Source organism: Sphaerodactylus townsendi, linkage group LG01 (genome assembly GCF_021028975.2).
Source record: "Sphaerodactylus townsendi isolate TG3544 linkage group LG01, MPM_Stown_v2.3, whole genome shotgun sequence".
Taxonomy (NCBI): domain Eukaryota; kingdom Metazoa; phylum Chordata; class Lepidosauria; order Squamata; family Sphaerodactylidae; genus Sphaerodactylus; species Sphaerodactylus townsendi.
In genome coordinates this window covers 12,027,746-12,043,972 of record NC_059425.1, presented here as the reverse complement: position 1 = coordinate 12,043,972, position 16,227 = coordinate 12,027,746, and the positions used below count along the sequence as shown (strand labels likewise).

The window sequence follows — 16,227 nt, the reverse complement described above, 5'->3', positions numbered from 1 at the left end:
CCCCCCACCCCCCCCCCCCCCCACCCCCCCCCCCCCCCACCCCCCCCCCCCCCCACCCCCCCCCCCCCCCACCCCCCCCCCCCCCCACCCCCCCCCCCCCCCACCCCCCCCCCCCCCCACCCCCCCCCCCCCCCACCCCCCCCCCCCCCCACCCCCCCCCCCCCCCACCCCCCCCCCCCCCCACCCCCCCCCCCCCCCACCCCCCCCCCCCCCCACCCCCCCCCCCCCCCACCCCCCCCCCCCCCCACCCCCCCCCCCCCCCACCCCCCCCCCCCCCCACCCCCCCCCCCCCCCACCCCCCCCCCCCCCCACCCCCCCCCCCCCCCACCCCCCCCCCCCCCCACCCCCCCCCCCCCCCACCCCCCCCCCCCCCCACCCCCCCCCCCCCCCACCCCCCCCCCCCCCCACCCCCCCCCCCCCCCACCCCCCCCCCCCCCCACCCCCCCCCCCCCCCACCCCCCCCCCCCCCCACCCCCCCCCCCCCCCACCCCCCCCCCCCCCCACCCCCCCCCCCCCCCACCCCCCCCCCCCCCCACCCCCCCCCCCCCCCACCCCCCCCCCCCCCCACCCCCCCCCCCCCCCACCCCCCCCCCCCCCCACCCCCCCCCCCCCCCACCCCCCCCCCCCCCCACCCCCCCCCCCCCCCACCCCCCCCCCCCCCCACCCCCCCCCCCCCCCACCCCCCCCCCCCCCCACCCCCCCCCCCCCCCACCCCCCCCCCCCCCCACCCCCCCCCCCCCCCACCCCCCCCCCCCCCCACCCCCCCCCCCCCCCACCCCCCCCCCCCCCCACCCCCCCCCCCCCCCACCCCCCCCCCCCCCCACCCCCCCCCCCCCCCACCCCCCCCCCCCCCCACCCCCCCCCCCCCCCACCCCCCCCCCCCCCCACCCCCCCCCCCCCCCACCCCCCCCCCCCCCCACCCCCCCCCCCCCCCACCCCCCCCCCCCCCCACCCCCCCCCCCCCCCACCCCCCCCCCCCCCCACCCCCCCCCCCCCCCACCCCCCCCCCCCCCCACCCCCCCCCCCCCCCACCCCCCCCCCCCCCCACCCCCCCCCCCCCCCACCCCCCCCCCCCCCCACCCCCCCCCCCCCCCACCCCCCCCCCCCCCCACCCCCCCCCCCCCCCACCCCCCCCCCCCCCCACCCCCCCCCCCCCCCACCCCCCCCCCCCCCCACCCCCCCCCCCCCCCACCCCCCCCCCCCCCCACCCCCCCCCCCCCCCACCCCCCCCCCCCCCCACCCCCCCCCCCCCCCACCCCCCCCCCCCCCCACCCCCCCCCCCCCCCACCCCCCCCCCCCCCCACCCCCCCCCCCCCCCACCCCCCCCCCCCCCCACCCCCCCCCCCCCCCACCCCCCCCCCCCCCCACCCCCCCCCCCCCCCACCCCCCCCCCCCCCCACCCCCCCCCCCCCCCACCCCCCCCCCCCCCCACCCCCCCCCCCCCCCACCCCCCCCCCCCCCCACCCCCCCCCCCCCCCACCCCCCCCCCCCCCCACCCCCCCCCCCCCCCACCCCCCCCCCCCCCCACCCCCCCCCCCCCCCACCCCCCCCCCCCCCCACCCCCCCCCCCCCCCACCCCCCCCCCCCCCCACCCCCCCCCCCCCCCACCCCCCCCCCCCCCCACCCCCCCCCCCCCCCACCCCCCCCCCCCCCCACCCCCCCCCCCCCCCACCCCCCCCCCCCCCCACCCCCCCCCCCCCCCACCCCCCCCCCCCCCCACCCCCCCCCCCCCCCACCCCCCCCCCCCCCCACCCCCCCCCCCCCCCACCCCCCCCCCCCCCCACCCCCCCCCCCCCCCACCCCCCCCCCCCCCCACCCCCCCCCCCCCCCACCCCCCCCCCCCCCCACCCCCCCCCCCCCCCACCCCCCCCCCCCCCCACCCCCCCCCCCCCCCACCCCCCCCCCCCCCCACCCCCCCCCCCCCCCACCCCCCCCCCCCCCCACCCCCCCCCCCCCCCACCCCCCCCCCCCCCCACCCCCCCCCCCCCCCACCCCCCCCCCCCCCCACCCCCCCCCCCCCCCACCCCCCCCCCCCCCCACCCCCCCCCCCCCCCACCCCCCCCCCCCCCCACCCCCCCCCCCCCCCACCCCCCCCCCCCCCCACCCCCCCCCCCCCCCACCCCCCCCCCCCCCCACCCCCCCCCCCCCCCACCCCCCCCCCCCCCCACCCCCCCCCCCCCCCACCCCCCCCCCCCCCCACCCCCCCCCCCCCCCACCCCCCCCCCCCCCCACCCCCCCCCCCCCCCACCCCCCCCCCCCCCCACCCCCCCCCCCCCCCACCCCCCCCCCCCCCCACCCCCCCCCCCCCCCACCCCCCCCCCCCCCCACCCCCCCCCCCCCCCACCCCCCCCCCCCCCCACCCCCCCCCCCCCCCACCCCCCCCCCCCCCCACCCCCCCCCCCCCCCACCCCCCCCCCCCCCCACCCCCCCCCCCCCCCACCCCCCCCCCCCCCCACCCCCCCCCCCCCCCACCCCCCCCCCCCCCCACCCCCCCCCCCCCCCACCCCCCCCCCCCCCCACCCCCCCCCCCCCCCACCCCCCCCCCCCCCCACCCCCCCCCCCCCCCACCCCCCCCCCCCCCCACCCCCCCCCCCCCCCACCCCCCCCCCCCCCCACCCCCCCCCCCCCCCACCCCCCCCCCCCCCCACCCCCCCCCCCCCCCACCCCCCCCCCCCCCCACCCCCCCCCCCCCCCACCCCCCCCCCCCCCCACCCCCCCCCCCCCCCACCCCCCCCCCCCCCCACCCCCCCCCCCCCCCACCCCCCCCCCCCCCCACCCCCCCCCCCCCCCACCCCCCCCCCCCCCCACCCCCCCCCCCCCCCACCCCCCCCCCCCCCCACCCCCCCCCCCCCCCACCCCCCCCCCCCCCCACCCCCCCCCCCCCCCACCCCCCCCCCCCCCCACCCCCCCCCCCCCCCACCCCCCCCCCCCCCCACCCCCCCCCCCCCCCACCCCCCCCCCCCCCCACCCCCCCCCCCCCCCACCCCCCCCCCCCCCCACCCCCCCCCCCCCCCACCCCCCCCCCCCCCCACCCCCCCCCCCCCCCACCCCCCCCCCCCCCCACCCCCCCCCCCCCCCACCCCCCCCCCCCCCCACCCCCCCCCCCCCCCACCCCCCCCCCCCCCCACCCCCCCCCCCCCCCACCCCCCCCCCCCCCCACCCCCCCCCCCCCCCACCCCCCCCCCCCCCCACCCCCCCCCCCCCCCACCCCCCCCCCCCCCCACCCCCCCCCCCCCCCACCCCCCCCCCCCCCCACCCCCCCCCCCCCCCACCCCCCCCCCCCCCCACCCCCCCCCCCCCCCACCCCCCCCCCCCCCCACCCCCCCCCCCCCCCACCCCCCCCCCCCCCCACCCCCCCCCCCCCCCACCCCCCCCCCCCCCCACCCCCCCCCCCCCCCACCCCCCCCCCCCCCCACCCCCCCCCCCCCCCACCCCCCCCCCCCCCCACCCCCCCCCCCCCCCACCCCCCCCCCCCCCCACCCCCCCCCCCCCCCACCCCCCCCCCCCCCCACCCCCCCCCCCCCCCACCCCCCCCCCCCCCCACCCCCCCCCCCCCCCACCCCCCCCCCCCCCCACCCCCCCCCCCCCCCACCCCCCCCCCCCCCCACCCCCCCCCCCCCCCACCCCCCCCCCCCCCCACCCCCCCCCCCCCCCACCCCCCCCCCCCCCCACCCCCCCCCCCCCCCACCCCCCCCCCCCCCCACCCCCCCCCCCCCCCACCCCCCCCCCCCCCCACCCCCCCCCCCCCCCACCCCCCCCCCCCCCCACCCCCCCCCCCCCCCACCCCCCCCCCCCCCCACCCCCCCCCCCCCCCACCTCCCCCCGCCGCCCACCTCCCCCCCCCCGACGCCCCGCCCCCCCCGCCCCCCCCCCCCCCCACCCCCCCCCGCCCCCCCCCCCCCCCCCGCCCACCCCCCCCCCCCCCCACACACCCCCTCCCCCCACCCCCCCCCCCCCATACAGAGTTTTGAAGGAGGACTTTGATATAGTGGGCATTACAGAGACATGGTGGAATGAGGAGAACCAGTGGGATGCTGTTATACCAGGCTACAGGCTCTATAGGAAGGATAGGACAGGGCGCATTGGGGGTGGAGTTGCCCTTTACATCAAAGAGAGCATAGTATCACATAAAATAGACAATGCAAGGGGAGCTGGTTCCCCTACAGAATCACTGTGGATATCAATACCAGGTGTGAAGGACAGTTTAATATTAGGAATATATTATCGTCCCCCTGACCAAAGTGCACAAGAGGATTCTGAGATGGAAAAAGAAATTAGAGAGGCCAACAAAAACAAAAATGTAGTGGTAATGGGTGATTTTAACTATCCCCATATAAACTGGAAAAATGCATGTTCAGGTCATAGTAAGGAGAGAGCATTCTTGGATATACTAAATGACTGTGGCTTAGAGCAGATGGTTGTGGAACCAACCAGGGGAGAGGTGATCCTAGATCTAATTCTATGTGGGACCCAGGACCTGGTGCAGGAAGTCAGTGTTGTTGAGCCGATAGGGAACAGTGACCACAATGCTGTCAGATTCAGTATCTCAGCATGCGAACAAGTGGCAACTACTAATGTAGTTACATTCGCCTTCAGAAAGGGAAATTTCTCAAAGATGAGGGGGATAGTGCGCAGGAAGCTGAAAGGGAAAATCAAGAGAGTCAAAACTGTCCAGGATGCTTGGAGGTTATTTAAAAACACAGTAATAAAAGCTCAGCTGGAATGTGTTCCACAGGTTAGAAAAGGCAGCACCCAGTCCAAAAGAAAGCCACCATGGTTAACAAGAGAGGAAATTATCAGAAAAAAGAAAATGTCTTTTAGAAAATGGAAGTCCAGTTTGGCTGATGAAGAATATGAGAGGGAACACAAATGGTGGCAAAAGAGAAGCAAGTTAGCTGTAAGGGAGGCAAAAAAGGATTATGAGGAACACATGGCTATGAACATCAAGACCAGCAACAAACAGTTCTTCAAGTACATCAAAAGCAGGAAGCCAGCAAGGGAAGCGGTAGGCCCGTTAGATGACAAAGGAACAAAGGGTGTGCTAAAAGATGGCAGGGAGATTGCAGAGAAGCTGAATGAATTCTTTGCATCTGTCTTCACCCAAGAGGAGGTGAGGAAAATTCCTGCACCTGAACCAAGCTTCTTAGGAGGTGAATCCGAGGAACTAGCGAAGATAGTGGTAGACAAGGAAGAAGTTCTGGCAGCCATTGATAAACTAAATGTTACCAAATCCCCTGGCCCAGATTGCATTCACCCAAGAGTTCTTAAAGAGCTCAAGCATGAAATTGCTGATCTTCTCACTTTAATATGCAACTTATCCCTGAAATCAGGCTCCATCCCTGAAGACTGGAAGATGGCCAATGTCACACCAATCTTTAAGAAAGGATCTAGGGGGGACCCGGGAAATTACAGGCCAGTCAGTTTGACATCTGTTCCTGGTAAATTAGTAGAATCTATCATTAAAGATAAAATTATAAAACATGTAGAAAAGCAAGGCCTGCTGAGAAAGAGTCAGCATGGCTTTTGCAGAGGCAAATCCTGTCTTACAAACTTACTAGAGTTCTTTGAGGGTGTAAACAGGCATGTGGACAGGGGTGAACTGGTGGACATTGTCTACTTGGATTTCCAAAAGGCTTTTGACAAAGTTCCTCACCAGAGACTGTTGAGAAAACTCAGCAATGAAGGAATAAGAGGGTAAGTCCTCCTATGGATTAAAAACTGGTTGAGAAACAGGAAACAAAGAGTGGGTGTAAATGGGAAGTTCTCACAATGGAGAGATGTCGGGAGTGGTGTCCCCCAAGGATCCGTTTTGGGACCAGTGCTCTTTAACCTATTCATAAATGACCTGGAAGTAGGGGTGGGTAGCGTGGTGGCCAAGTTTGCAGATGATACCAATTTATGTAGGGTGGTGAGAACCACAAAGGATTGCGAAGAGCTCCAAGCGGACCTTGATCCTTGATCCTCTGAAGATGCCAGCCACAGATGCAGGCGAAACGTCAGGAGAGAATGCTGCTAGAACACGGCCATACAGCCCGGAAACCACACAGCACCCAAGTGATTCCGGCCGTGAAAGCCTTCGACAATACATTGGACCTTGATAAATTAGATGAGTGGGCTCAGAAATGGCAAATGCAGTTCAATGTAGCAAAATGTAAAGTGATGCACATGGGACAAAAAATCCAAACTTCACATACACACTACAGGGGTCAGTGCTATCAGTCACAGACCAGGAAAGGGATTTAGGCGTCTTAGTTGATAGTTCCATGGGAATGTCAACTCAATGCATGGCAGCTGTGAAAAAGGCAAACTCTATGCTGGGGATCATTAGAAAAGGAATTGATAATAAAACTGCAAAGATTGTCATGCCCTTATATAAAGCAGTGGTGCGACCGCACTTGGAGTACTGTGTCCAGTTCTGGTCGCCGCATCTCAAAAAGGATATTGAGGAGATAGAAAAAGTGCAGAGAAGGGCAACAAGGATGATTGAGGGACTGGAGCACCTTCCCTATGAGGAGAGGCTGCAGAAGCGTTTTGGGACTCTTTAGTTTGGAGAGGAGGCGTCACCCTGAGGGGGGATATGATTGGGAAGTCTATATAAAATTATGCATGGGGTAGAAATTATGTTGACAGGGGGAAATTTTTCTCTCTTTCTCACAATACAAGAACCAGGGGACATTCATTGAAAATCCTGGGGGGAAGAATTAAGGACTCAGTAGAAACACTTCTTATTTGCCATAGCGTGTGATTGAGTGTTTTGGAATATGCTGCCACAGGAGGTGGTGATGGCCACTAACCTGGATAGCTTTTAAAAGGGGCTTGGACCAGATTTATGGGGGATAAGTCGATTTATTGCTACTAATCTTGAGCCTCTTTGATCACAAGTTACAAATGCACCTTAACAGACCAAGGTGATCGGGGAGCAACAGCCTTGAAGGCCATTGCTTTCACATCCTGCACGTGAGCTCCCAAAGGCACCTGGTGGGCCACTGCGAGTAGCAGAGAGCTGGACTAGATGGACTCTGGTCTGATCCAGCTGGCTTGTTCTTATGTTCTTATGACACTTAAACATAAGTTTAAGGCCCTCTTTCTGTGCAGATTCCCTGTCCCTGGTGAATTTCAGGGCAGGAATAACTTAAGTTATACCCCAGCTTTCTCCCTATGGGGGCACAAGGTGGCTTACATCATTTCCCTCTCTCCATTTTATCCTCAAACCAGCCTGTGAGTTAGGCTAGGCAGAACAAGTGTAATTGCCCCCAGATTACCCGTACAGCTTTCATGGCAGAATGGGGATTTGAACAGGGGACTCCCAGATCCGAGTCTGATACTAGAACTTGCACATTACATGTGTGCACACCACACCACACTAGAACTTGCAAACCTACCCAGGTATTAGCATATTTTAACATTTTCCTTATCTTGGGTTCTCAGTATTTGACCTGTTGTTTATGTTAGGCTGACAGAAAACAATAGAAATATGGAAAGATTGTAAAAATTAAATTTATGATGGACCCCCCCCCCAAATATGCTATTAAGTATTTTACCAAGCAATATACATATCCCCTCCCTCTCCCTCTCCCTCCCTTCAGGGTGGGTGGACCACCAGATGACAGCCCCTTCCCCCTAACCCTCCCCCCGGGGTAGACCACCAGATGACAGCCCCTTCCCCCTAACCCTCCCCCCGGGGTAGACCACCAGATGACAGCCCCTTCCCCCTGACCCTCCCCCCGGGGTAGACCACCAGATGACAGCCCCTTCCCCCTAACCCTCCCCCGGGGTAGACCACCAGATGACCAGGCCCTTCCCCTAGCCATCCCCCCTGGGGTGACCACCAGATGACAGCCCCTTCCCCCTAACCCTCCCCCGGGGTAGACCACCAGATGACAGCCCCTTCCCCCTAACCCTCCCCCGGGGTAGACCACCAGATGACAGCCCCTTCCCCCTAACCCTTCCCCTGGGGTAGACCACCAGATGACAGCCCCTTCCCCCTAACCCTCCCCCCGGGGTAGACCACCAGATGACAGCCCCTTCCCCCCTAACCATCCCCCAGGGTGGTTGGGCCTTGACCTCAGAGACATAGTGCTGGTCACAAGAGTAATATATGAAGCAAATGGCTAGTACATGCATAATTCAATGCAAGGAAAATTAGCTGAGTATGCTGTCCTGGCAAAGCTAACTTCTTATATACCCAGCAGACCAATAGTGAAGTTTCAGCAAAAACGAAATGCTTTATACAAGTAATATGGAAGGAAGGGAGAAATATTTTATAAGGTAACATAGGCTGTTTCCGCACAGGCGGAAAACAGCGCCCCAGGGACGGTAAAAACACGGTGCCTGGGGCACTGTTCGCATAGCTCACTCCCCCCCCCCCCCAGCGGTGCAAAGATGCCGCTTTTGAAACTCGCTCCCTGTTTTTCAAAAGCGGCGTCTTCCCACCGGCGCACTGCAAAGTGTACCGGCATGGAGGCGCTGCTTTTGGCCCCTCCGGTTTCCCATTCACCTACCTCTCCTCCCTGCGCAGCTCTGGACGGCTGGAGGGACACCCCCACGCTGCCCTCCGACCCCCTGGAGGTCAGAGGGCAGCATGGATGTGTCCCTCCAGCCATCCAGAAACTGCAGAGATGGAAGAGTGAAATGAGTGAAAACAGGACTGACTCCATGAACGGCAATGCCACATGCAGAGCTGCTTCTGCGGGTTGCAGCAGCCTCGGTGCATGCCTGCACGAGACCATGCGAACGGTCTCGTGTGTCCACCAGTATAAATTATGTTGGTGGAGAGTTGTTTCCTGCCGCTGTGCAGAAACTGCCTTTGTGTGAAAACCAATGCAGACTAAAACAAAATGAGGATATATTTAAAAGGTGTCGTAATGTACTTTTGCAAAGAAGCGCAATACCAGAATGTAAATCTAAGCCAGTTCTGTGTAGAGATGCTAAACAGTATGTATGATGTAATGCTAATAACATCATTTAAAAAAAAGGCTGGAAGAATTAAAGCAGTACCGGACAACTAAAAGTCAGATCAGCAGCCGGGGAGGCTGATTTAATAGATTTAAAATGTCATTTTCTCTTGTACGTTTTGCATTGTTAATCGCTCTGGCGACCCTTGTAGGGGCAGAAAAGTGGAATACACATTTTGTATAAAAATACATAAAATAAATACTAATAAAACGCTCAGACTTGTGCCACCCCACCCCCTCACCAAACACAATCAGGAAATCATTATAATCAGTTGCCAAACATGCCTTTTCAATGGACAAAGAGCCAAACCTGGTGAACCCTCAGAGCCCCCGGTCTGGAGGTTCCAGTGAGTTTTTGGCACCTAATTTTTGGTCACGCGTGGGGCTGGCAACTCTGGGTTGGGAAATTTCTGGGGATTTGGGGGTGGAGCCTTGAGGAGAGACCCCGGCCTGGAATTATTCCATGGAGCCCAGCTTCCAAAGCAGCTGGTACCTCTGTAGCGGGGAATCAGGTGTAATTCCGGGAGCTCTCCAGGTACCCCCTGGAGGCTGGCAACCAGGGCTGGAACTAGGGGGAACTGCACCTGGGGCATGCGTGCGCCCCTGCCATGCCCACACCCACCTCCACTGTACCCCAGAACACCCCCACCATGCCCCCACACTGGCGCGCGTCCGGTGCATTGCGCACCCCCTGTCCCCTTGGCGCTACGCCACTCCTGGCAACGCTACACATGAGGGACGACACTCAAGATTGGCTCACTGGGAATTCTAGACTGAGACCCCACATGCATGCAGGGCACCCAGCTCTTGGTGCGAAACTACCTGAAGATTTTGGGGGTGGAGCCTGAGGTGGGCGGGGTTTGGGAAGGGAAAAGACTTCAATGGGATATCATGGGAAATTGATTTCTGACCTGGTTTTATTTATGTATTTGTTGCACGTATACCCCGCCAATCTCCCGCAGGACTCAGCGCGGCTCACAATAAAAACATATAAAACAACCAACACAATAAATACAATAAATAATGTAAAACAGACATATAAACATTATAAATATATAGGCTTAAAAACAAATTTCAAACAGATGACATGAAAAAATCTGCATGGGGACACAAAAACGGGTGTGCACGCCGTGTTTAGATGAGGACCAGAAATTATTTTTTAAAAAAGGGATGCCCAACTTGCATCCCCTTTTGGACAGAAGAAGAAGAAGAAGAAGAAGAAGAAGAAGAAGAAGAAGAAGAAGAAGAAGAAGAAGAAGAAGAAGAAGAAGCAGCAGCAGCAGCAGCAGCAGCAGCAGCAGAAGAAGAAGAAGAAGAAGAAGAAGAAAAGTTGGATTTATATCCCCCCTTTCTCTCCTGTAAGGAAACTCAAAGGGGCTTACAAACTCCTTTCCCCTCCCCCCTCACAACAAACACTCTGTGAGGTGGCTGGGGCTGAGAGAGCTCCGAGAAGCTGTGACTAGCCCAAGGTCACCCAGCTGGCATGTGTGGGAGTTCACAGGCTAATCTGAATTCCCCAGATAAGCCTCCACAGCTCAAGTGGCAGAGCGGGGAATCAAACCCGGTTCCTCCAGATTAGAGTACACCTCCTCTTAACCACTATGCCACTGCTGAATCGGTCAGCCAGAAGAGCCGCCAACCTGCCGGTGAAGACCACCCAGAATTACAACTGATTCCCAGACTTCAGAGGTCAGTTTCCTTGCAGAAAAAGGATGCTCTGGAGGGTTTGGAGGTGTTATACCCTGCTGAAGCCCCTCCCCTCTCCAAGCCCTCCCTCCCTCCTCCTCCCCCAATTGCCAGGAATTTGCTAACCCAGAGTGGAGGTCAGCCAAATGTCCCATCTAAGAACATCAGATTTGCCTTGCTGGATTGGAGCGACATGTCCATCTAGCCTAGGACGCGGCAGACAAAGCGAACAATGCCATTCCACTGCTATGAAAGTGATTCAAATGTATTGTGTCTCTGTCTTCTGGAGGGACGACTGATCTTTGCTGAATTGGACAGGGGCATAGCTGGGTAAAACGGTGCTCGGGGCTCACCCTGGGTGCCACCTCCGCTCAATTGCCCCCACCCCCGAACTCCCTGTGGAGCTTGGGAGCAGGGCCAGCTGAGTTTGTCCCGCCCTGAACTCCACGTGAAGTTTGCGGGTTGGCCCAGCCCCGCTGGTTGGCCCAGCCCCCGTTCAACTGCGCCCCTGCCGCAAACTCCAGGGGAGTTCGGGAACCGAGTACAGTTTGGGGAATGTGGCCCTGCAATGCGCCCTCTGCACGGCCCAAGGGAATGGTGCCTGGGACTCAACTCCCCCCCTAGCTACGCCACTGGAATTGGAACCTCTGCCAGTCTGATGCCCAGAGCTGCTCTGGAGCAGGATACTGGTAGGGGAGAAACCATCAGCCAGAGTTCTTTGCTCTCTAGCATTTGACAATCAGAGGTATACTGCCTCTAAGAACAGAGGTTCCATCCTCAGGCATAAGAACATAAGAACATAAGAAAGAGCCTGCTGGATCAGACCAGAGTCCATCTAGTCCAGCACTCTGCTACTCACAGTGGCCCACCAGGTGCCTTTGGGAGCTCACGTGCAGGATGTGAAAGCAATGGCCTTCTGCTGCTGCTGCTCCTCCTGAGCACCTGGTTAGCATTATGGCTAACTTTATGCTTTTTGCTTCCCACAAAGCAATCCATGAAGTCCATATAGCGGGCTCAAGGTGAGTAGGGTACGTGTGCCAGGTCTTCCCCTGAACCTATTTGCACACATCTGGGGTTGTCGCTGTTGGATCACTAGCCACATTGAGCCACCCTGGATAGATTGGCTGAAGATGATTTCTGCATCATCCCAAGTAGCTACCTCCAAGTACCTTTAATTTTGAGGTGATTTGTCCCACCAGAGGCGTATGTGGGGGAAATGGGGCCTGGAGACAAAACCTCCTCCAGGCCTGCCCCCATGGGGTGCACAGTCCTGCCCTCGGTGGGTCACAGAGCCCCGCCCCCCCCACTGGTCACGGAGCCCTGACGATGATGTGGGCAGGACCGAGGGAGGCTGAAGACGATGAGGTTGTCTTCGACCTCCCTCAGCCCCGCCCATGTCGTTGTTGATGTGAGCAGGGCCGAGGGACTCTGAAATCGCCCTCCCTCAGCTCTGCTCACGTCGACCATGACGTGGGCGGAGCCAAGGGACACCGAAGACGACGAGGCAGCAGGACGCCGTCTTCACGTCAAAAGGTATGTGGTCACATGGGGAGGTGATTTTGCACCCCCACGTGATCAGATTAGTTGCACCTAGGGACATGGGTTACCCCATGTCCCCAGGGAGATACACCCCTGTGTCCCACCTACGTTTTTGCAGAGGGAGAGAAGTTGCAGCTGCCAAAATTCTCTTTTTTCTATGCAGCTTTTAAAGGCATGGGAGTCCACCCACCCTGTCCAGCTGGTCCTCTAGCTCACAACTAAAGCCTCAGCGCTGCTTGTTTTCCCTGACCTTCTTCCTGTGCCGCAAGAAAAGGCTCTTTTTACCTTCACAACAACCCTCAAAAGTAGGCTAGACTGAGGGTGTGTGACTGGCCCAGTGCTCCACAGCAGGTTTCCATGACAGAATGGGGCTTCGAACCTGGATCTCCTGCAGCAGTGGCGTAGAAGGTTAAGAGCTCGTGTATCTAATCTGGAGGAACCGGGTTTGATTCCCAGCTCTGCCGCCTGAGCTGTGGAGGCTTATCTGGGGAATTCAGATTAGCCTGTGCACTACCACACACGCCAGCTGGGTGACCTTGGGCTAGTCACAGCTTCCCGGAGCTCTCTCAGCCCCACCTACCTCACAGGGTGTGTGTTGTGAGGGGGGAAGGGCAAGGAGATTGTAAGCCCCTTTGAGCCTCCTGCAGGAGAGAAAGGGGGGATATAAATCCAAACTCTTCTTCTTCCTCCTTATCTGGCACTCTAACCACCATCCCATCCTGGCTCTTGACTATAAATAAATAAGCTTATAGACTGTTGTTCTTAACACCAGTGTCATCATGCAGCCAGTTCAGAGATACTGCAATATATCTGGGCTTGGCAAAGGGGTTCTAGAAGCTTCTATCAGTGATCAGAAAAATCATGGAATCCCTCCTCCTTTCCACCAAGTCATTTCCTGAATGCCCAAACTGGAAATAGGGCATTTCCTCCTCCTCTCTGGCCTCGGGAGAGATTCTTCCTCAAACCCAAATGTGGTGATTGGCATCATCAGTGTTTCTATCTACAGATATCCAGAACAACAGTTAATCTTTACATCTACCCAGTCAGAAAGTCAAAATTCTGGCAGCTCAGATAGGCTGCTCCTGCTCTGAAGCTTTTTCACAAAGAAGAAGAAGAGTTTGGATTTATATCCCCCCTTTCTCTCCTGCAGGAGACTCAAAGGGGCTGACAATCTCCTTGCCCTTCCCCCCTCACAACAAACACCCTGTGAGGTAGGTGGGGCTGAGAGAGCTCCGAGAAGCTGTGACTAGCCCAAGGTCACACCCAGCTGGCTGATCGCGTGGGAGATGCACAGAGTTAATCTAGAGTTCCCAGATAAGGCCCTCCACAGCTCAAGGCCAGTAGAGAGCCTGGGAATCAAAATTGAGTTCCTCCAGATTAGATACACGAGCTCTTAACCTCCCACGCCACTGCTGCTCAAAGATGTTTCCTGAGTTCACTGTCCTGTGACTCTGGGTTTTACTAAGTTAGGGTGTGGCCAAAATAGCTGAGAAAAGGTGAAAAGAAAACGAGCTACCTAGCCACCTGCCCTTACTAAGCCTCATAATTATGAGAGAGAGAGACAGAGAGAAACAGAGACACACACACACACACAGAGAGAGAGAGAGAGAGAGAGAGAGAGAGAGAGAGAGAGAAGCATGACCTAATTAACATTATGGAAGCATCTAACGAGTTACGGAAGCGGCTGATGAATTCCATAATTTATATTACAGATGCATCTGAGAGTTTTGATTCTCAAAAGCCTGCATCTTGAAAACCTTGTTGGTCTCCTGGTGCGCCTGTGTTCGAATCTAGACGTTCTACTGCAGACCAAGCTAGCCTCAGAAACTATCATTATGGAAGCATTTAATATTTTCTTGTTCACTGGGCTCTTATTGAAAATTGGTTGGTAATTGGCAATTACTGAATGTGCAAATGCTTGGCAAATCTAATAGAGTGTTGCAGGGAAGTAGACAAACCAACCCGATGAGTACAAATTAAGAAAACGAAAGAGGGACGGTCAAGAGCGATCCTAGAGACTGCCGCCTGAGCTGTGGAGGCTTATCTGGGGAATTCAGATTAGCCTGTACACTCCCACACACGCCAGCTGGGTGACCTTGGGCTAGTCACAGCTTCTCGGAGCTCTCTCAGCCCCACCTACCTCACAGGGTGTTTGTTGTGAGGGGGGAAGGGCAAGGAGATTGTCAGCCCCTTTGAGTCTCCTGCAGGAGAGAAAGGGGGGATATAAATCCAAACTCTTCTTCTTCTTCTTCTTCCTTGTGGTTTTTAATTTTGTTCCCAGAATCACTAGTTAGGGGCAGGCCGTTCCTGTTTATCAAAACAAAGCCTTCCAGGTCGTTTCCTGTCTGACGTTAGATCTTAAAGATTTTTTTTTTGAAAGAAGAACATTATGTAAGACATCGACTGCAATTCACGTCCAGTCAGTATCCCTCTCCAGGTGGCAAAGTTTCTAAAATTCACCACCCCTCCCTTTTCAGATAGACTGCTCTTGCCCAAAAAGCATTTTGGCAAAAAAAAATATTACAGCCACTGTCACATTTGGCTGATTTTTGTCCTTCTCCACCGGTAATATTCTGCACCTAAATGGTTAGGTCAGTGGTGGCGAACCTTTAGCACTCCAGATGTTATGGACTACGATTCCCATCAGCCCCTGCCAATTGGGCATGCTGGCAGGGGCTGATGGGAATTGTAGTCCATAACATCTGGAGCGCCCAAGGTTCGCCACCACAGGGTTAGGTAATGGTCGCAGAGCAAAGGATAAGAAGTTTGAATCTGCTACAACGTAAAGCCTCTAGGGAGGATCGGCAATCTCTGCCCAGAGTGCTCGACCGGTAAACAGGCCATTCGGATGTGCAAGTCATTCTTTACCATTGCAGCTGGCAGACTCTGAACATTTATGTCCGTACCGGAAAGCCAAATCCCTCCCGCCCTGTTCAGACAGAAGCACATTCCTATGGCAACACCCCCCCCCCCCACTTTATCATCCGACGATTTCTCTGTAACGCAAACGAATCCAGACTATCTGAAGCGGCATCATTGTGACCGTCGTGGGGAAATGAACCGGGGCTCTTCCGAATACCCTCCCCACGTTTCGGGAAGGGGGTTCCCTCCAGGATTGCTCCGCTGCAGTCTCCCGAAACGATTTGCGAACAGGCGTTCCAAATTCTTTTCCCAAGAGTTTCTCTCATCGCAAAAAGGAACAGCGTTTGGGGGGGGGGGGGGAAATCCAGATGTAAACACAAAACGGGCTCTCCTGGGCCGGTCTCCATAAAAGATGCCCTGTTTTGAATAGCTTGGGCTAGCCAAATCTCGTCAGACCTTGGGTCAGCCCCGGTTCATACTTGGATGGGAGACCACCCAAGAAGTTCACGGTTGCTATGCAAAGGCAGGTAGTGACAAACCACGTCTGTTCGTCTCTTGCCTTGACCTGGATGACCCAGGCCAGCCCGATCTCACCAGGTCTCCGAAGCTAAGCAGGTTCAGTCCTGGTTAGTACTCGGACGGGAGCTTGGGGTTGCAACGGCCAGCCACCTCCGAACCTCGCTTGCCTCGAAAGCCCCGCAGGGTGGCCCTAAGCCAGCTGCGGCATGTGCAAAACACACAAATAAAAGGGACGACGTGGATTTTGTTCTGCTCGGACCCAATATGGCTGTCCAACTTTTCCCTGCATTTAGGGGGAAAGCCCTAGCGTCCAGCCGCCCGCTTCCATCTGTAGCGCAACATCGGTACCTGCTTGTCTTTTTGCAAGCTGGTTCTGGAGGGACCGGCCCGCAGAGACCCACAGGGGTCTCTGGGCATGACCCCCAACGAGCCTTCCCTGCTCCTGAAAGCCAGACGTGAAGATGCTGTACATCTGGCACCCCCGGGAGCGTCCCAGCTTACCTGTCGGGATGAGCTTCAACCTGGGGATCTTCTGGGAGGCGGCCAGGCAGAAGAGGGACAAGTAGCACCAGCAGAGAGAGGTCATCTTGGTGCCGAGCCGGGGAGCAGCCCTGTCGGATGGCAGATCTGCTGCAGTGGAGAACGCTCTCTGCAGGCACAGCTGTTT

The 16,227-nt window shown here is 60.4% G+C and overlaps 1 protein-coding gene across 1 annotated transcript in view; it reads right to left on the bottom strand.

Annotated features, from left to right (window-relative positions):
* The window catches only part of LOC125436629 (semaphorin-4D-like), a 51,583-nt gene extending 39,476 nt beyond the window's left edge, over window positions 1-12,107 (bottom strand). The window contains exon 1 of the mRNA XM_048503807.1: window positions 11,966-12,107. Coding sequence (XP_048359764.1) covers window positions 11,966-12,107 — 142 coding nt within the window. The remainder of the gene's footprint in view (window positions 1-11,965) is intronic.
* Between the last annotated feature and the right edge of the window lie 4,120 nt (window positions 12,108-16,227).